A 21,659-nucleotide genomic window follows, 5' to 3' on the forward strand; every position below is an offset into this window, starting at 1 on the left:
AGGAAAAGTGACTGTGCTTGGATCTCCTCTTTTTCTGAGGCCTGCAAGATATTAGTCAAGCACTCAGCATCTGTCAGTATGCGAGTTTCCCATAGAAAACATCACAAAATTAACAATATGTCCCTCATATGTAAAATCTGGGGAAACTAGCCTCTCTATAGCATGAAAGACTCTGCGTTGTCCATATCTGCTCTGAACTCCTTGTTGATGCACTGATATCTTATGAAAACAGGGTGCCTCCCATGCTGCAACCAGGCTTCTGGGTTTACAGGAGTTCAAAGCTGCCAATACTGTAAAAATAAATCCCGATGCTCCCCAGAAGAACGCTCGTTTTCTAACGCTGGAAGTAAGTGAACATATTCTCTTCTCTCTTGATTCCTGTCTTCACGCAGGGATCTCACCAGGCTTGCAGCTCTATTAAAGAGCTGGATGTGTTCGACAGAGCACGTGAGATTAAAGTGGATCCCGACAAACCTCTAGAAGGTGTTCGGCTAGCGGCGCTGCAGGTAACCGCACCTTTGAACCTCTGAGGTGGAGAGTGGGACAGCGCTGTGCGGCATCTCATGGTCAACACCTGACATTTCTCCAACCGGAGCTTTACCAGTCCTTAGCCTCATGAGGTTGCTCATGTAAGGAGGTCTTTGCCTTTTAGGCAAATGGCGAAGGTGCAGGTAGGGTTTGGGGAAATTAATATGTTTCTGCAGAGCAATAGCTGTTTCACAGTCATTGTGTTCTTATTCCCTGAAACACGAAGGTAGCCTTGCCTCGAGTTGCCTTTTGTTTATTGCAAGAGGAGTATGTGACAGGCTTACCTCAGACCTATGCATGTTCAGTAGCCTCCGTGTGTAGCTCATTTGTGGACATGTGCTTTAGATCAATAGGTGTGTCTTGCCATCTATTTCTTAAATAAAACCTCGTCTGGAATTTTGCCGCGCTGGAGCGGATTCATCTACAAGCACTACACAACCAACAATGCTAACTGCTCTGTAGCAAATAAGATGATTGACCACATGGAGACCTATGGGACAGTAAAAGTAATTCTTCAGTGTAAAATGAGCCCACCGCCTTTTAACGTGATAACTTGTTCTGTTACACAGGCAAGGAAGACTTTGTTGGTTCCCACACCACGTCTGAGAACCGGGCTGTTCAATAAGATTGTTCCACCTTCAGGTGCAACTAAGGAGATCCTGCGGATATGTGCTACATCTCAAGTAGGCATGGAGAATGGGGGAGGTCTGAATTAACTTGTAGAAGAGTGTTGTGTTGTGATAGTCCAACTAGAAGTTGGAAAAACAGATGCTACCCGAAATACTGTTCTGCTAGTATGTTATTCCTGGTCTTGTGTACACAACCACCGTTAATAATTTTCTGGTTGGTACTTAAATCCTGAGGAAATATAGTATTTTTGCTATATTTTATTAACAGAATGGTATTGATATTTTGTGAATTCTTTTTGGGACGTTTGTGAGCAACTTTCATAGGTGAGTTAGATCTTTGTTTCTAGCAAATAGTACTCCTATACTCTTCTGCAGTTTTGAACTAGTGAACCTTATGAGGAATATTTTAGTGTTTACAGTTGTTGTATAATCTAGTCCATAGAATATTAGGTGTTACTAAATAGGAAAGATCAGTTCTTTTAGAATCCGAAGTCTAAAGAAACGTTAATTCTGCCGTTTGCATCAGCCGAGGTCCAAACACGTGTTACCGGTTTTCTTTTGAAGTGTGGTGTGTTGCTGCCCCCTGGTGTTAAAATAGCGTACTGTACAGCTAACGTCCTTCGGCAGGGAAACCTGTGGTATTTTATATGCATCTTTATTTGGTATGGAAACCTAAATTGTACGAAATGAATAGGCCAGCTGTATAGATTCATTTTGTTCTTTATCTCCTCCTAAAGGCAATAAAGTTCTACAGTAATCCTGTATACAACTGAGGGTTGTAAATGGATGGTAATTTGTAGTGACTTTCTTGTGGGAAGTTCTATTAAAGTCATTAACTAATTAAGCTTTTCAGGGTTGAAGAGCACTTTTGAAAGAGACCTTTCTCTTGAGGCCTGCTTCAGGCCTCGTATCTGATCTGTGATCTTACCACCATGTGTCTGGTTTTTCCCCCAACCAGGCGATCTAATGAATAAATGCTCTTCACAGTTTATATTTAAAAAGCACTGTGTAAACAATTCTTACCACACTGCTGTGAAGTGGATAATGAGCATTATTACTGATAGTCAACCACAAATTACTAATCTTTTTGGTTTTGTACTCTGTTCAGAAAATGTTTGGCTTTTTATTGTGAGAATTAACTTAGCACAAAGTGGCATTGGTGTGAGGAAGATTTACATTATGCTGTACACATATGTTAAGAGTGAATGAATCACAAGGTATCTTTTTAAAAGTTCTAAACCTCTGATATTTGAAAGCCCAAGTAAACACCATTTTTAATTTCTGCAGCTCTGGACAGAATTTTGTTAGGATGTGTTCTTTAGAGAGGAGCCTGAAGAGGGGTGGGTGGGGATGAGCAGGGAGAGAGAGGAAGAAAAAAAAAGGATGACAGGGCTATGTGAGGTTTTTCTTTCCACTTGTCAGGAACGGTGGATTTTTTTGTTCATTAGCATCTTAGAAGGTTTTGGTAAAGATAGCTTAGCTTGGCAGTGGCCCGTCCTGAATGACGATCATGCAGCAAAGTGCTGAATGTAGTCTTGGGGAACACACAGGCAGCTTTGGAAGGTGCTTTTAGAGAGATGTGTGGAGAAACTGGCAGTGCGGTGGATGCCGCTTGAAATGGAGAGTGATCTGACTTGTGTACCTGGTTGTGCTTCAGTAAAGCAGATGCTTTGCCTGTGACTTCAGGCAAGCGCCTTAACATCTTTATACTGTAGGTGTCTGTGTCTAAATGAACTTTGGATGTGAGAATTTCAGAATTTGTAGTGCACTGGTATTCCTCATGGGAATGAATTTACGTATTATGACTTTAAGGTAGTAGTGGTAGTAGTGTAGGAAGTATCATTTGCCCTCATTTTTAGAAGTAGATGTCCAATAAAGGGTTTCAAAATACGACTTTTTGATCCTAAATAGTAATGTTGCTTAAAAGAGTGACCACCTCCCTTAGCTCTCGTTGAAGTGTGCCAAAATTCTTGTCACTGTAGTAGGGAATCTATTCTAGGATTCCCTAGAGGGTAGCTTTCCAGACACATACAGCTTGGCTATAGATGGAAGAAACACTTTGAAACGTGGGGAGTTACTTGGATTTATCAAAATATTCTGGATTTCTGCCTCACTGGTTGGAAGACTCTGCACTCTGTGAACCTAAAATTATGTTTTTCTTGCAGGGTGTAAAAGAATACAGTGTGCCTGTAGGTCTTGATGGGAAAGCACGAGTGGACTTGGTTGTTGTAGGATCAGTGGCTGTCTCTGAAAAAGGTAAGATAAAGCCTTGTAAGCTTTTCAGGAGGAGAGTCTTAAGTTACGATTCACAATCCCAGTAGCTACACTACTTGTTCCTTTGTGCAGACCCAAATGTATCTTTGGAACTGAATGATGGCCCTGAGTTCTGTCTCTTCTGTGTGACAAGTCACTGATCCCAATCCAACCAGGAAGAATCAATGCCTGCTTTACAACAACGCCGCCAAGACTTAGCCAGCAGACAGCAGGGTGGTGTAGGGCCTGTGGGCCAGTGTTTTGGCCTTCAGTAGAGCTATTCAGGCAAGCAATTTTTGTCTGGTTTTCTTTTTTTTTTTTTTTTTTAAGAATCAAAGAGGGCTCCCTGTTCAGAGGATTTGCACAGGATGTGTGAAAGGACGTGTGTTACAGCTGCTGATTCGGTACCTGTTTGGGGATCAAATCTTGCGTTTTCTAGTATTTTGAAGACCTGCTGGTGGTGAAAAATTTTGCACTGACTTTATCCATTGCCTAAAAATAACATGCTTTTTGTATGTGACCCAGACTCCTCTTTACCCACATGAAGTTAACCTATGTTTGACATCAATAGAGGGTTCTAATTACAGTGGGTAAATAGGGTTCTATGGTAACTGAATTCAAGTAAATTTGGTTTATTCTGAATGGGAGGCTCCTGCGATCCTTTAGGAGTTCATTGAAACTAATGTTTTATTTTAATTTCAGTGCTGATTACAAGGAAAGTTGCATTCTGTGAGAGACACTGATCTGAATTTTTCTTGAGTTACAACTCTGTGCTTGATTTATCTGTTACAGACTGCTTAGTTTAATTGCATGCTTTTGACAGTTACCAACCTTTCCACACTGCTGTTCCTGCGTTTACTTTCACTGTGTACCTTTATGTATTTTAGGCTGGAGAATTGGAAAAGGAGAAGGTTACGCAGACATGGAATATGCAATGATGGTGTCAATGGGTGCAGTGCAGGAGGATACACCTGTAATTACTATTGTGCATGACTGTCAGGTGAGTTAAAATACTCACTCTCAAGTGACGAGTCGGAACTGTGTGGTACTGAATGGTATGTCTGAAGAAGAGACTCGGAGGATGTTGGTGCAGTATCTTGACAGATTTTTCGTATGTTGCGAGACACCAGGAATGATGCACAATTTTAATGAATTTGTTCTTTAACTACTTAACAAATCTCTCGTTCCTTGTAGGTGATTGACATAGCAGAAGAACTTCTTGATGATCATGATTTAACTGTGGATTATATACTCACTCCAACAAGAACTATCAAGACTAACTGCAAACGACCGAAACCTCAGGGAATAATATGGCATAAGGCAAGTTGCCTCTGCTAACGGTGGCTTAATGGTACCAACTTTGTGTTGATAAGTCCCCCATTTTTACGTATAAACACATTTGTTGTATTAGAAATACTTGGAAAAGGAGCAAATGTGTTTGTCAGGTGAAACGAAACATCAGCATCCGTGTTCAGCATTTTTTAAGTGGTAATGGTGAGGAGGAGAAATATATTAATGAGGCTGAGGTTGCGGTATCAAATGGATTATAGGGTGAGAGTAACTGGAAACATCATTTGTGGACTTTTAAGATAGGTGTTGTTTCTTATAGTTGTTTGCGGAATAATAGTCTATGTAAGCTGAGGAGCTTCCTCACCTGATGTGCTTTATTCCTAAGAGCTCGTTGAAATTGATTCTGTTCTTTTTCTGGAGATGGTACCATAGAGAGAGCTTCATGGCATTAGGCCACGTGGAATGGGTAGAATATGTGCTGCTCTGGTTGTGAAAGGAAAGAGATGGTACGTTGCCGTTTACGTAGCGGATGTATGGGATTAACTTTCCAAGGCTAGATGAATTTGTGGCTGGAGCTGATTTTCAGGTGGAGGAATAGTGACTTTAAACTGCTTTAAATAATGAATCATTTTTTATTGGTAATTATTGTTTTATGAGTTTGGCATCCACGCCCAGGATTGTCAGAAACTTTAGCAGCTTCACAAATAGTTTCAGAAAAGCATTGAGCAAATTGTTTTACTGGAAGTTCATGCTGGGAAAACTTTTTTCTTTGTCATTGAATTCTCATTCCAAAAATCATCCGGTTAGGGAGCAGACGCAAGCCTGCGTGATTGAGTAACAGTAGGAGCACTGAAATGAGGAATAGTATACCCATGTCTTGCAGAAACCGCTGAGGAATTATTAGTGAATACTTCTAGGGAAATCAAGAGTTGTTTGTTAAGCACTCGCCAACCAGTAAAAAGAGTTAAATTTGTTAAGGTAATGTATCTACAACAAACAATTCTAGCCAGTACTATTTTTATTCCTATAGTGGGAGAGGATTTTACTCTGCCTGTGGTTGAGGATTTGAGGTTACAAATAAATAAATAAAAGCTCTGTCTGTACTAGTGCATTTTTTCCGTTCAATTATTTTTGAGTCATAATTTTTTTAGGATATTATTGAATATAATTGTTTTGAAGGCCTACCCCTTGTGCTTCATCCATCTTGCCAACATACTTTTGATCACAGTCTGTTTTAGGGTCAGACTTCAGTCTCAGTAAGTGGCCTTGCTAACACTTTTTTTCACTTTTTTTCTGTCTGATTCCCTTTAGCAGGGACATTTTTCAAAGGTCTGGGGAGCACAGTCTCTTGCAGGGGCCGTTGAGTTTTTGTGAAACTTTTGCTGCTCATGTAAAGTCAGTCGATCCCAAGCAGTGTATCAAATTCAATGTTACCTTTGCATTTCTTTGCTTTTCAGAGAAAAAAAAAACAACACAAAATCAGTATTATAATATATGCCTCAGACTAATGAAGTGTCAGCCACAACTCCTGTGTGCTCATTTCTGAAGCTTGAGGAGAGATGCTTGGTAGAGTTGTATCGAAAGCTTGTGCCACACTGACTTTAGCCAGTTTGCATGAGACAGTGAAATTTTTTTTCTACAGTAATCTCTACATTAGTGGTGGTGTCTGAAAAATACAGCTCTTGCTGAATTTTCTACAGCTTTCACTGAGAATGGAGCACATTCTGTGATTGATCCTGTATTTGAATATTTGAATGTTGATTTAACATCTAAAGCTGCTTTTGGCTGTTTTTCAGAGCATGTGTTGATTAGATGAGAATATTGGAGAATACTAGCCAGAGCAGGGATAATCATTACATTGCAGTCGTTTTAAGACAGGAACAAATTGTCATGTCCATATGAAGAAGAAAGACATTAGCGTTATTCTTTCACAGGGAGCTGAATGACTTGTATATGTTTTGTTCGTGCTTGTGGCAGTAACTATGTGTTCAGCTCTTGCACAGAGGGTCTTGGAGGTGGGAGGTCTAGTTAATCGACAGGGTGTTCAAAATGCGGGATTTAATACAAACTATTTAAGTGTTTGTCCTTTGACTTTTCCTGGCTGCTTCTACATCATTTTCTCATCCTTTTCTCTACATCCTTTTCTCCTTCAAATCCTGGCTTTACTGGTGCATTCCTGTTCCTCAGAGCAAAACTGAGTGAACCAAGAGGTAGTGAGTAAATAAATAACCCACTTCTAAATATGGTGTTTTGTCAACAGAAAGAAGCTTAACTTTATTGTTAAGACGTGTGATGCGTAAAATACATTGCAAAAAAGTTCATCCTTCAGGAGCATGGCTGGCTCAAGCCAAGAGGATGATTTAAGAGCTTAAATTAAAGGTGTTTGAAAACATGGGATTACAGCTAAGCATTGTTGTGAAGGATGTGCTTTCCTGAAGCTATTAGGATAAATAGCCATTAATACATACACTCTGTTTTCAGCTCTAAAGAGGTAAGAAGCTACTTAACACAGCAAACAAAATACATGTCTCCAGGCTAGATTTCTGTGCTCAAAGAGGTACTGGTTTTCCTGAAGTGTTTTTGTTTGTTATGTGCTATGTAGGAAGGAAGTAGTGTGTCAGGTATGGGGACGGGGTAAATAGGTGTTCCTCTGTGAGTAAATGCTTCACTTCTTGGTGTAATTGGTGTGACTTGCCCTCAGTTGCCTTCTGTAAGTTCTCAGTGCAGAATTTCCAGATGAACTATTTCTTGCTGTCGAGGTAGTATGTTTTTCCAAAGAGGAAGACGTGAATTACTTGCTGTGACTTTTGTCACAGAAATGCTGATTTAAAGACTTGCGAGGAAGTAGAGGAGCTATGATGATATTAATACCAAAGAAGCATGATCAGTATCAGTGCTAGGCGCTGTAGAAACACTTCTAAATACAAAGGCGATACCAGAATGTGTATAAGGGTAAGTTTTCTGCGTCTGAGTTCAGGGTTTTGAGAAATCAGTATGTGCTCTTGGAGGACAGCAAGAGCTGCTAAGAGCTGAGCACTCTGGAAAACTTCATTTGGATGCCAGTGGAGAATTATTTGGCTTCATCTGTCTTGAAAATCTAACCCATTGTTTCTGGGAACTCTAAATTCATGAAACGACTTACTTTCTCATTTAGTATTTTGTATGGGTAGCTGTGATCTTTATCTGTGACACTGTCTATTATATTTGTCACAGTTATGAAGTTATTTGTGCTCTGCTTATTTTAAATTGAAACTATACAGACCAATTAAAATATTTGGGGTCATGAAGAGGGAAACGAGAGTAGTTGGTGGAAAAATCACTATATTCTAGCAAGCATTTCCTTCTGGTTTTTAAATCATTCTTTTGCTGAGAATTTTATAGGAGTAGGAAAAGATTTTTGTCAAAATGAAATGAACTGGGGGGGAATCCCTGGGTCTAATGGTGAAAGAGTTTAGTACGCAGTGGCAGAGATGGAAACTGACAACAAACAGCTTTTGATTCAGGTCTGTGATAGAATATTTGGAAAGTAAAATGATGTTATTTTAAAGCTCAAAAAATTTGCACATTGAAGCTGGCAAAACCTTTAGCAGGGACACAGCGTTGCCGTCAGAAGAAAATTGCTGTTCGTTTAGCCAAGATTTTACTTTGTTTTTTGGAGGGATAGCGTGTGCAGGGCATGCTTCCACGCATGGTTAAACATCTCAACACCTTTGCAAATCTGACCCTTGCTGCAGAGTCAATGGAATCAGTTTTTGCTGATGAATTCCAAATGTGGGGTTGCATAAGTTTCTCCTGAGGGACACTAGCAGACTTCATGGACTGCCAGCTCCCAGAAATATGCCCTCGGATTGCGTGCACATATTTGGGCATTTTGTGCAAATGAATGATAAAATGTTCAACTGTGCTGGCGGCCCGTCCTAGCTGTCTTGGCTTTGTGTGTGCTTTAAACCCCTGTGAGCTCAGTGCTCCTTGAAACAAGCAACTGGTTAAGGAGACAACACGAGAAGAGGGCTATGTCGTGGAGGCCTTTGTGAACAGTCTTGGGTCAGAGACCTCTCAGAGCGGGCAAAGATGAATCTTTCAAACTCATTTTGCCTACTAGCCTCAATACTTGGAAGGGCTGGTGGATCTGCTGTACTAAAGATTGTTTGGCCTTGTTCACAGCCTTGCAGGGAAGGGCAGCAGCATCATCTGTCTCCATCTTGAGCCCTGTCATCTTATATCGGTTAGTGTGTGCAGATGGGTAGCTGTGTGGAGCAGAATTAAACAGCAGACCTAGCATGCTTTCCAATCTATAGCTATCCTTCCCTCATCTGCCGTACATCAGAACTGCACTGCCTCTGCTGCCAGGGAAATCAAAGTGGTGTTTGGCTTGGCCTGCGCTGTATCAGGGGTCAGCATTACTCATTCTGTCAGAGGACAAACACATCTTTCATTTTCCCCAGCAAAATATTGAAAGTGGCTACATTTGCTGTTCTGGAATAACAGAGCTTGAAGAGAGCCCCGATGTTCCAGCAGAGATGTGCAAAAGTCCATCTGCCAGTACGTTGTTTTGGGACCAAACCAGGTGTCATAAGAGTGGATGCTCAGGGTTAAGTGCTGGGAGATTTGTATTGGCACTCAGCGTCCAAGACTGTTTTCTTCAGGTTTCTGTCAGAAAGGGGCCACATTTCCCTTCTCAGCTCCTTTCCCATAGCCTGGTAATTGTGTGCCAGAAGAATTCATCTACCCTGCTGTCTTCTTTCCCCAAGGCTCTCCCAGCTATGGCAGGGAGTAGGCAGGATTGTTAAATGATTAATTGCCTTTGGTGGAGTTATTTTTAACCTGAATCACTTCATTTACTGAGTTCACAGTGGAGACCCGCAAGCACTTCTGTTGGCCAACTCCAGAGGGCTGAAGCAGGGAACTGGCCTGGGAATTGGTGGTCAAGGGATAATAGGAAACTTCTTCAGCTGGCTTTGCTGCCAAAGCCAATCATCTAGCTGAATCCCAACACTCAATACAAAGTTTACAAACATCAATAAATGGTTTGGCCTGGACTTTGTAGGGATGGGGGTAGCAAGGGAAGAAGCTTCCACCACTGCGTTTGCCTGGGTCCATGTAACTGGATCAACCAGACTCGGGGTACAGCCTAAGTCCCTTGCATCCTGGCTTGCCTAAAGCAGTAGGCAAGGCTGGGGAAGAGTGACCAGCCGGCACAGGACCAAGAAACGTGCAGCTTGTTTGAAAGAGAGGAGGAATATCTTTGGCCTCTCTCCACATGGAAATAAATCATTGGAATCCTCCACAGCTCACAAGACAAAAGAAACTTTTTGCATGATCGTAATTAGCAACACATTGTACTACCACAGAGTTCTTTTGTTTGCTGTTTTGCAACAGAGCAGAGCAAGTTTTTCCCTCTCCTCTGCCACCCACTGCCCCCTTTGCCCTTTTGGCTCTTACCCCCTGCACCCCAAAAAAGAGAGTGAATTGATTTGTTGAGTTGAAACTCTGAAGTCCCAAACGGAGTTTCTGCCTTTCCTTGACACAGAAGTGGGGAGGAATAGGGAAGGATTTGGAAGTCTTGGCCCAGCTGAAAGTTTCTCCTAGACCCCAGGGAAAACAGCCCTTAAGGTAAATCCTCTTTCTCTCTTTTGTGGCAGAAGGATGTGAGTTGACAGTGTCAGAACTTGTCTAATGTAAGTTTTTTACAGAATGTTTTCTGTTACAAAAAAAAAAAAATCCAAGTGCCAAATCAACTGCCTTACTTGCTTTGGTGCGGTAAAGGCTACTTGCTGTTATGTCTGCACAGGCCTGAATATAAAGTAATGATAGGTTCACTTCATGGTGATGTTTGATCAGAGCTTCAGCTGTTACAGAAAACAGTAGTTCATAGCCCTTATGAAGACGTATGTGCTGTTGTAACTGCATCTCCCTGAGTTTGCAGGGAGCCTGAAACAGTAACTCCGAAGAGCTCCGGTCAGATGTCAAAAACTACTGGTGACTCTCGTGAGAGGAGAGGCCATGTTGAAGCCTGGCCAGTTGAAATTTTGTAAAGAGTATGCTGGCCCCTGGATTATCTAAATCCTCTCCTTGGTTTGTCCTTGAAAGACGGGGAGTTCCAGAGATCATCCTCTCGATGCCCATCTCTTTGATTCCCTTAATCTACAAAGTGGTGAGGGTTTGCCCTTGGTAGCATTGATCTTTCTAACGAAACACCCAGTCCGTGCCTTGGGAACTGAGTTTAATTTCAGGGTGAAAGGACCTGTACGTACACTTGGTAAGATGTTGGGGTTGTGCTTCGGGCTCAGGAGTGATTAGTTGCATGAGAATAGAAAAATGTTTTTCCTGTTTGGTTTAATTAGTATAGAGCTTACATTTCATGTAGAAATTTGATAGAGGACAACAAATATTCCTAATTGTTGGCCAGTAAAAACAAAGTAAGATGGCTTCAGCCATTGATTTGATGTTGTATCACCCAGGGAAGGGAAGCTTACTGTCAAACACAGCAGCGTGAATTCTTGGCTGAGAAAAACAAATCCGTCCAAGAATCCACAGAGCAATAGCTCTTCAGAATCTGAAAATGGCATGTACCTTTCAGAGTACGGAGGCTCCCAGAGCCCCAGAGGAAGTCCTTGCCTCTCTGTACTGGCTTGCCAGATCAGGCCAGATTTGTTCAGAAATTGTTCTCAGTCGTAAAGTTTGCTTATGTAAAGGGCCTGATCCTAAACACCTTGACTCAGGGTCTGCAGTGTGGCAGGATGGAGGTGGCTTCTGCCGATACTGGTTAGTCCTATTCTGCTATTTGATATTCTGTTAACAAGACAGGAGATAGGACAGGCTTTATGCGAATTACATTTTTATTTCTTTACAGCCTGAAATAGAACTTGCTGCTTTGCTCCTCAGAAGAGGAGCCCTGGGAACGTTTAAGAGATGTCTGTTGACTGGCTTTCCTGTTACCTAAACCTAACGTTGCCCCAACCCTGTCTTTGATTTTACTCGAGTCGCTTCTGGGCTGGGTTACTCTCTCTAGAGATCTGTAAATTTTAGACTTTATGTGGTGCAGCCAGATCCAAACTCGCTCTGACTGTAATTGTAGAACCAGGAATTCAGGGACTCCGAGAGAGATCTGGGCTGGGAAATCTGCAGGCATGTTCTAGCAGGGATATGCTGGTGCTAGTCCGGTACAGTGCGCTGAGAAGTAGCGGCTTACGAGCTTGGGTGCAGTACCTTGCTAGAGTGGCTTGCTCACACTGTTTGGGCTACTAGCCATGGGTCTCTCCTAGCTCAGGCGTCGCTTCCCTAGGCTCTGTTTTGCTCCCTAAATTTAAGAATTGGATCTTGTGTTGATGGATGTTCTAGTTGTCCAGTAGCCAAGTACGAATTATTCCTCCTTCCAACTGCAGTCTGCAAGCCAAGAGCTAGACCGCATTAGCGAGGGAGCCACTGCGTATCCTGCCAGTCACTGAGCACAGCCTGGGGCATCTCATGCCTGAGATGGATGGGGTTCAGCTGTTGAGAGGAAGAGCCCTTCCAGAAAAGCTACTTGTGAACTGGGGATGGATAGAAGGGATAGAGCGTTCACAGTTTTGAAGTGTCGTGTCCGGGCAATCCAACCCAGCAGAGTGATGTGGGATCCGATGAGTAGCTGCGGGTGGTGTGTGAGCTCAGATGACAAGAGGGAGGCTGCGGTGATGTGCCACAACCAGAGAACGTGCTTCCAGCTGGGCCCACACTCATAGGAGCCCAGCTACAAGGCATGCTCCCCAGCTGCAAACTGAACACCGTCGTCCCTCCCCATTGTATGACCCAGCCTACGGGATATCCTGTTTTGGGGGAAAAAAAGCGCAAGGAGGTCTGCGGAATGAAAGTGCCTGATGGTCTGATGAATTGTAGGCACGTAAGATTCTGCCAGAGCAGGAGCACAGGCCCTTGGTCAAAGCAGATATTAAGGGACAGCAATGAGAATGCGAATCTGAAAGCACTGTGATAAATAAATGTCAAAATCGAATAGTTCTGAGTTTTTGGTTTTGATTTTCCTGCTGGATCTAGATTGTGCTGCTTGCTTAAAGAGTAGCTAATGTTTATTTTTGTCCTGCAGTGTGTATTTAGGGAGCAACTTCAGAATCAGGCCAGCAATTAGTAACATTTTGAATGCTCTGGCACTCTGAATGGTAGCAATATAATAAGGTTCCTCTCTTTTTATGGCACAAATGGGTCGTGATGGTCGTCGTCTTTTTCTGGAAGGCGAGAAGCCTCATAATTGTATGTGTCTTCCTCCTTTTTAGGTCAGCTATGAGATGCTGGGAAAAATCCCCATCCTAAAGGTTCTTCGATACAGAGAGAAGCAGACTGGCAAGGATGTTACCCTCCAGGATGAGCATTCAGACTTGGCAAGTGCCAACACACCAGCAGCGTTAAATGAGAAGGCGATGGCTGAAAATACAAGACCGCAGGCTGCTATGGGATCGGCTCAAATAGGACAACATTATGTTGAAAGTGATTCTTTAAGTCCCAGATTAGAGGGATCTGGCATGATTACTACTGTGTATGTGGGGAACATACCTCCCAGCGTAAGAGTGAGCGAGCTGAAATGTGCTTTGAGGGAATTCCACGCAACTCCTTTACGACTGAATTGGCAAGGAGCACAGCACAGGGCTTTTCTCGATTACAAGGATAAAGCAACCGCAGAGAGTGCTGTATCCTCTTTGAAAGGCTTGAGCCTCAGGGGTAATACTTTGCGAGTGGAGCTGGCCAGGAATCAGAGAAACAAAGGGCAAGCAGAAATCAATAGTCAGAAATGAACAGAAGAAAAATATAGGCATTTTTTCATTGTTTTGTGAGAAGTCAACATAAGTTTTCAAAGATACTTGTATATCCTCTTATTTCTGCAGGCTAAACAACAAAGTGCAAAGCCAGCTTTTCAAACAAATGAGGCATACGTCTCGCAGCTGACTTGCCTGCCTCATTCCTGCAGTTGTACATGCAAAGTGGATTTGTCAAGACAGATGACGGAGGGGCCATTTCTCTAAACGGTTATCCACAAAGTACCCACACTCTGTGTATTTGTTTTCATTGACCGTGGGTTGATTTGCTGTTCAGTGTATGCATTTGTTAGGCCTGGATCAAAAACCTGCCCCTTGGTAGCTGTGTGCAGCCACATGTACTGAGGTGGTTATGTTCTGTCATCTGAAGGTTGTACCTGCAAATTTGTACTCGTGAGCTTAAAAGCCAGCTGCAGAAAATCTGTCTTAAGGGTTACAATTCTGTTTACTAAAAAAATGGGGTTTGCCTGTTGGGAATTTTCAGCGTATTTTTCATTAAAATGGCCGGCGGAAGAGATTGCCCTTTTTATGCTCTTGAACGGCTGTGGAAACACTGGCTCAGCTGCTGAGTTCTAGTAATAGCTATTAACATCAGGTGGACGAGATTGTAGCCCCTTTCTCAGTTTTTTTTTTTTTTTTTTTTAATTCAGCCCTTTGTAAACCTTGTATTTCTTACAAGGTCTGCCAGCTCTGGCAGAGGAAAGTGAAGACCAGTTTTCTCCTCTGCTTTTCCCCAACATACTTGAGGTGCCTTTTTCATGGATACAGATAATTATAAAATAAATGCTTTTCCCAATTGTCTTATCTCTTATAATTTGGTGTGATTCCATTGCCTCCGTGAAATTACATTAATATGAATCATTGTCGTGGAAATGAAAAGCAGACAGACCACGGTCAAAACCTGTGGGTGACAAGTCTGGTATGGAGTTGTTTGAAACGTTGCTGGAGATGGTAGCAGAGCCTGTTCCTGCTGTGCCTTTGCCACCACCGGTGTAGTCTTCCTGCACCCACATCATCAGACAGTGATGAGGGTTGGACAGGAGCACTGGCAGCTTTTCGTTGGGAAAGTGCTATCAAGTACTAGCTTGAACAGTAAGGTTTGCACACACGTGAACATTCACTTACGGTGTAAAGGAGAATGGTGATTTATTTGGTATGGCTTTTATTACTTTTTTTTTTTCCCTTTGGTTTCCTATTCCTGAAAAACAAGTTGAATTTTGGCTGAACCATCCTTTCTAAACAGAAGCACTTTTGCCATTGATGCTGGGCACATAGTCAAAGTAAGCATCTAAATGGATATTTTTTTAAGTATGAGTTGGAAACTTTTATTAGCCAGAGGGTACTGTTAAGTATATTTTAAGCACATTATTATGCCTCAAGGGTCAGACATTCGTACAGTATTAAATAAAAAGTTCTCATCGTTATCATGTACTCTCTACAGAGGGGCTCAAGGGAAAGCATTGCTTCAGCTTCTTCTAAGGTCGACAAAAGAAAGGTTTCTGAAAAAAAATAGTGCTGTGCTCTAAAATACTCTCTTTTTCTCCAGCTCAGAATTATTTTCAGTATGACTTAGTCTGAATTAAAACATAAGTGCTATGGAGTCCTCTGCGTCTTGTTTCAGTAGTTGGGCACTTCAAGGCTAAGAGTCACGGGTTATGTTACTACTTAAACATACTCATTACATCATGAGCTTAGAAAGTGGAGGAAAGAAAAGCAAAAAAATAATTATACATCACTGCCTGCCCCTGCCAAATGATGGCAAATTAAGTAACATGTTCATTTGATGTTCTTTTTGACTCTTGCAATGCTGCTTGCTTTGGTGAAGGTGCCCAGGTGACCTTAGCAGGTGAAAACTAGTTATTCTGCTGATGAAAACTTCCAGCATCTCTAGCTTCCCCTGTTGCATTATAGATTGAACCAGCCTTTTCTGGTCAAATTTGTGGGAATTTCACCCTCTACCTTGTTTCTTTTTTTAACATCTGGAGTTTCAGCACAGATATGTTTACATGTTACGTGATACGTAAATGTGTGCAGTTAGTGGCCAGTTTTGCTTGGACAAACATGTCTAGATGGTTTTCTGTTGTGGCTCTGTGTGTAACCCAGAGGGTGAGCTGTGCTAGGTCTGTGTCCAGGTGGGCAGATCTCTGCAGTGCTTTTCCAGCCTGTCGCTTTTTTCTGTCGTGTATTGCGAGGCCACATTTCACAGTACCACCCCGTATCTTGTTACTTCCCCGATAGGCAATAACCATCCAAACCACACTAACGGGGAGATGCTAACTAGACAGAGGCATGTAACTGTAGTAAGGCTCAGAGAAGAAAAATAATTACTGTAAGCTTAAGCTAATGCACCATTCATTAGCATTTTAAATGGTCTGGAATAATGATGTTGATGCTATGATAGTTGTATTTCCAACTTAGGTAGTCATTTTTTATCCAGGTTGTTAAGAAACGGCAAGGTCTTTGGGGCCTTGCCACCTTAAAGTCATTAAAGAGTGGTTTTAATTCAAAGTAGCAGCTGCTCCAGGTCACAGTTTGGCAACCTGTTGCAAACCCATCTGCACCAGCAGCTCCAGCGAATCGGTAGCAACTGAAGTGCAGGGACAAGTTCATTTCTGTCATCTCTGCTTCAAGAGCAACAACCTGCAGGGAAGGAATTAGTATAGGCAGCTCTTGAAAGTAGAGCCTGAAGCTGCAGAAGGCTCACCAGGGTTCAGAGCTTCTGCAGAGGTTTAGTAGTAAGGGGTTACACGGAGGCAAAACAGTGGTCCTCAGAAATCACCTCTGGGTTGCCCTAGGATTCCCACAGGGAAAACAAGAAATTGAGTATTGACATTCTGCGAAAAAAGCAGCGTGACTTGCAGCCAAACTGTTCTGTAAGCTTACCTGTGAGGAGGGAGGGTATAGCTCACGCTTTTTGAAATGCATCATGTACCAATACAGCAGGAGTTTGGGCCTGGGCGCTCTGAAGTCACTGCAATTTCTGTCCTGGACAGCAGTGACAAGGGTGCGGCTCTTGCTGCTGCTTGGGAAGTTGCTCATCTTTAGCTGAAAGACATTTCAGTGCGAGATGCTCAATTGCTATTTAATTAAATAATGCAAGACTGCCCAAGGCACATGCCTGCATGGCCTTCTGGTGTCTTTAGCTGTATGATGTGGATTTTTTCTTGTGGGCTGACCAAGTTCCTACTTGAGGAAACAGCAGATTTTGAAGAAAGTGAATGGGACAGTCTGCCTCTCTTAGATCTATTGTTTCAGGCTCTCTGCATGCTCAGGAAGACATCAGTTATACAGGAGTCACTTCTGACTTTTCTCTAAATCCACAAAACTCTGAAATGCAGTACATTTTAGTGAATCCTTGGGCTCTGATCTCATAATGAAACTCGAGGAACTGAAGGCTGCTTGTGTTTTACTGTGGCCCACACGAAGACGATGCAAGATCTTTTACTGACAGTCCAACCGTAAAGTCTGTGCCCTGAAGAATTTACAGTCTGAATTAACAGGCTTTAAAGATGAGAACCTTTACTCGAGTAATAATTCTTCGTTTTGTACCTGTTGTAGTTGTGGCCCTGCTGTTAGCACCTAGGTTGAACATGTCTATGCCTACGTAGCTACAGTTTGTGCCTCACCTCAGGTGGATACCGACCCTTACATCCCCTCTTTCTTGCTCCGACTTAAGCACCAGTCTATGACTTCAGAGGCCTCAATGCTTCAAGCCAGTTGTCTGCAATGGCCTTTCTGTGACGGCTCATGCCTGGAGCAATGAGGAGGAGGTATCCTGAAGCCCTTAACCCCCGGTCCCTTTCTGTAAGGACAGCAGGACACCCTTGCTGCTCAAGACTCTCATGATACAAACATCTACAGCGACAAAGAAGTGCATGGATGCTGCAGAAAGTCTGAAATGCTGGTGACAGATGGGGAGTCTGCTTTTAATAGGGAATGAAGTGATCCCTAACACAGGCTTGATTTCAGTTCACTTGCAGCAGCAGAGGAGCCTGTGTTTCACTGCTGTGTGATGAGAAGAAAAGTTCAGCAGTACAATGGGAAATACTTTACTGAGCCAACTTTGTTCAAAAGTAATTAAAAATGAGGTCTTTCTATTCTCTGCGCAGCCCGATGTCCTCGCTTGTCATGTGGTTCAGTGCATTCTTTCCAGCTCCTTTCATGGCACAAACAAGCTAGGATGTTGTTACTGCACGCCCCTCTTTTTGAGGGTTCAGTGGGGAAAGATGCTGAACAGCTCCGGAGAATGGTCGGTGTGAGCAAACCCAGCTCCGCTCTTGTGGGAGGGTGCAGGATCCAGCAGCGACCACCCCACGTGTTAAGTCATGGACGTGAGCTTCCCCGGGTGATTCTGCCCTTCTTCCTATCCTCGCGTCTCGGAGAGATGCGGAGAGAAAATGATATCGGATGAATGAAGCCTCTACCAGATCCATTGGACTCGAGAACGTGGTCACGTTGGAGGGGTTTTTCTTTTGCTGAATGATATTAGTCACAGCGTGGTGTGTGGCACAGAGCAGTGAGGCAACACTTTAATCTGCTAACAATAAAAGCGAGGTGGCTAACTGCCACTCAGTGCTGAAAACTATACAATCGTTAGGGTTTTCCTTCAGACAGCTATGTCCATGCATTTCCTGGAACAAGGACAAGGCCACACAGCTTCAATCCACCGAAGACAACAGCGGGTAAACAAGCCATGTCGCTGTGTAGTCTTCTCTGAGTGACAAGAGTCAGAGATTGTTCATTTCCATGGAGAGAAAAAGGAGGGGAAAAAAAAAAAAAAAATTAAAAAAAAAATCATCTCACCATCAGGGTGGGAAGGGAGCAGAGCCCTCTCCTGGGTCCCCGTCCAGCCCTCCTGCGTCCCCATGCGCAGCAGTCCCTGGTCCCCTCCCTGAGAGCAGTCTTCAAGGACGGAGGCTTTAGCCCATTATCTTTGGAGCCCAGTAAAATATCTCAGAAAAGGAACGGTTAAATACTGTCTTCAAGTCACATCTTCTTCCTTTTTTTTTTTTTTTATTATTTCATCATCTTCTACTCCTCCAAAGGGAGAAACAGATGTTTTTTAGGGGACCGTTTCTATTGAAAAGTCTAGCACTGGGGCTGCGTTTTTCCCCACAACTGCAGCAAGGGGTGAGGAGGGAGAGGAAAAGCGTGTGCTGGGATTTCTCTCATTCCGGTTCCTCAGAAGGAACAGCCTCATGCAGCAGTTCTGGTTCTGGAGGAAACATCTGTGGCTGTGGCCGTGTTACTCAGGCAAACATACCCCTCCGTGAGGTAGGCTGTATTGTACGAATGCTTTTATTTCCTCATTGCCATCTATTAAAGATTATCTCCCTACAAGAAAAGTGCACCATTTCCCATGTTTTTATGTGTAATGTCTGTGATGTCTGCTATAAACATCATGAAATGTTTCCCTGCCCCTCCACTGACATAGGTATAAAAGTCACTGCTTTTCATCTTTCAAAGCACTGCAGAAATGTTTAGGGTCGTGTATCCTGCCATTGTTCTGGGCTGGGCATCCCACTGAAGTCGCTGGGAGAAACGAGTTCAGGATACGGACCTATCTAGTCAATCTTTACAGTGGCCCCAGTAACATCCACGTTTTACAGATGGGAAAACGAGGAAGGCGGAGATGGCTCCTGATAGACTGGATGCAACTGGTAATTCCTCCCGCTTTAGAAAACAGCTGGAGAGAACAGACTAGAAACTCATCAAAAGCTTTCAAAAAGAAACCAACAAAAAACAACCCACAGTGTGGCAGCCTGTGGACTTTTCTATGTGACAGGTACCAGACGGGAATCTTGTTGCTTCCCAACGTGGTCACTGCCTCCACGCCGCGGCCAGAGCCGCTGGCCAGCCCTGCTGTGGCTGGGAAGCGTGCGATCCTGCGGGTCCTCCTGCTCCAGGAGAGCCTTCCCGTCAAGGCACCCAACACGAGCCTCCTTCCAGTCCAGGGGCATAAACCACAGCTCTCTTGCCCTGCGAGACAAGACGTGAGATAGAAACCGAGATACTTTTCCCCAAAACGTGCCTCCTCCAGAGGTCCAGCAAGTCACGTAAGTGTGTTACGATCCACCCATCCCATGCGGGAACACATGGAGCTAAACCAGGGGATTTTCTTTCTTTAAGGAACAAGGCAAACACACAGGACCCTTAGATGAGAGGAAAAAAAAAAAAGCAGGGAAAGAAGGGAAACATTCATGAAGTGCTGCAAAAGCTTCTACATTTCTAGGCATTAGTATCCATTGCTGCCACTCCTTAGTATTTTTGAGTGAGTAATTGTTCAGACAAGACTAATACTTACATTTTTCCAGAGGGATATCGTGTTTTCAGAGTGTTTCCAGGCACCTGCACTGCTCAGACTCCGAAGCGTGGCGTTTCCATCTCTCTGAAGGAGGCGATTACTCGGGTAGTTGGTCTGCGGCAGCTTTTCTTTACCGCCACAGAGGAACACAATTGCTGTAGCAAGTCTGCTCCAAGTGAACTCTTGGTACTCTAAGTCCTTGCAAAACTTTCCAGGCCATGTCGTCTTGCTTTCCCAGGTGTGTTTGCTTATTTTTTCAGTAATTAGCTGAAGCTGAGCTGAGCCGCAGAACTGCACTTTCTGTACCATTCTGGGTTTTTCAACTCCTGCTGCTTTAAATAAAGAAACGCCTATGTTCAAGCTCATATATTTACACCCGTGTAAGAACTACTGAAGGAAAGCGGCACGGCCAGTGTCCCCGCATCTCTTTCCGTGATTAAGCAGAGATGGTTTGACCTTTAGAATTGTCATTTGCTCTCTGATGCGTGTACCAGTGGCCTGCGGGCTTCTTGGGATCTCTCAGAGGACCTGCGAGAAGTGTCCGAGAAGAGGAAATTCATGTTTATCAAACAACGATTCACCTCAGTGAAACTTTCTGAAGGATCTGCATCTCCCTGGCAAAAATTGAGCTCATCTTAAGATGGGAGTTAAAACATTTATCAGAAGTTTGGTGGCGCAGAGCAACTTGTGATAATGGGAGTTGGTCTCAAAGAGCTTTTTTATAAGCCTGTGCAAACAGACAGCTCTCTAACCCAGAAGCTCAATAACAATAAGGTTTATTCCTTCCGTTGTCTTAATAATATTCTGATTTTAGTTTCTTACTGGGCAAGAAGAATACTGGCAGTGAAAGTTACTTAAAAAAACCTAACTGAGCTGCATACCTTTCCTCGCTTGCTGAGCCGATCTGATAGTTGTTTTTATGAATAACATCAGCTCACGACTGCAAAGCTGCTGCTGGCACTCAGGGCATCACCTGCTCATCAGGGGGTCTCCTTTAGCCAGACGCACACTCGCCTACATCAGGTATTTTGTCCCCGAGGATGACTCCCGGTGGCAAAGGTTTCTTTGCGGGGATGTGCAAACGTGAAGCCCACAGGCACAGCCCAGCACTGCCTTTTCCTGCAGAGACTGGTGTCAGGCAGCGGTTATGCTGGTAAATATGCACGGAAAGGGAACAAACGTTCAGATGCGGTCTTCCAAAAGCATTTCAATGACCTAGAAATCAAAGTCCCCTTTTCAAAGACGACAAGAACTGTGGCTCGGATCCCTCGAGGTACATAGGTCCCAAACTTCTTGGTTTTGAGGGAGAAATCAGGTACCCAATTATTCTGATGGATCTGAGCCTTTACCTGCTAAGAAGTTGGTACCAAACTCAGAACTTGGCCTTCCAAACACCCGTTTGAGATCGAAGGTGTCTGTTCCCACCAGTTAACTCTCCAAGGTACCCAGTTTTCTGCTAGTCTGGGTAACCAGCCCCATCTGAGAGCATCGTGTGCTGAGTGTCTGTATTCATGGGCTACTTCGTGCTATCCCATGCCAAGTATCCCCTTCTGTCCCACCTGGGTGTAGAACAGGCCTGATCCAAAAGCAACCCATCAACGAGTTTTGCCTGGCATGGTCAATCACAAATACTGTGATGCTAAATTTGAAGATGCGATAAAGGGACGTTCACCTTCAGAGCTCCGGATGCCAGAAGAGGGGAAAAAAAAAAATAAATGAAAGAAAGCAAACCTTTAACACCCACCTCGTGGAGAAAAGGTCAGAAACCGACAGAATCGGCTGAGTTTTAAGCTCAATTTGGGGGAAAATCGCGACTTGGCGGGGAGCAGGGGCGAGGCGCGGGTGGTGCCG

The 21,659-nt window shown here is 43.5% G+C and overlaps 1 protein-coding gene across 1 annotated transcript; it reads left to right on the top strand.

Annotated features, from left to right (window-relative positions):
• Positions 1-242: 242 nt before the first annotated feature.
• On the top strand, positions 243-13,632 carry MTHFSD (methenyltetrahydrofolate synthetase domain containing). The gene is made up of 7 exons (XM_009708867.1): positions 243-286; positions 392-506; positions 1,098-1,211; positions 3,323-3,413; positions 4,298-4,410; positions 4,605-4,730; positions 12,968-13,632. The coding sequence occupies exons 1-7, from the start codon at positions 243-245 to the stop codon at positions 13,481-13,483; spliced, it is 1,119 nt and encodes a 372-aa protein (XP_009707169.1). The 3' UTR covers positions 13,484-13,632.
• Positions 13,633-21,659: the final 8,027 nt, after the last annotated feature.

The sequence above is a fragment of the Cariama cristata genome, unplaced genomic scaffold, assembly GCF_000690535.1.
Source record: "Cariama cristata isolate BGI_N322 unplaced genomic scaffold, ASM69053v1 scaffold16070, whole genome shotgun sequence".
NCBI lineage: Eukaryota > Metazoa > Chordata > Aves > Cariamiformes > Cariamidae > Cariama > Cariama cristata.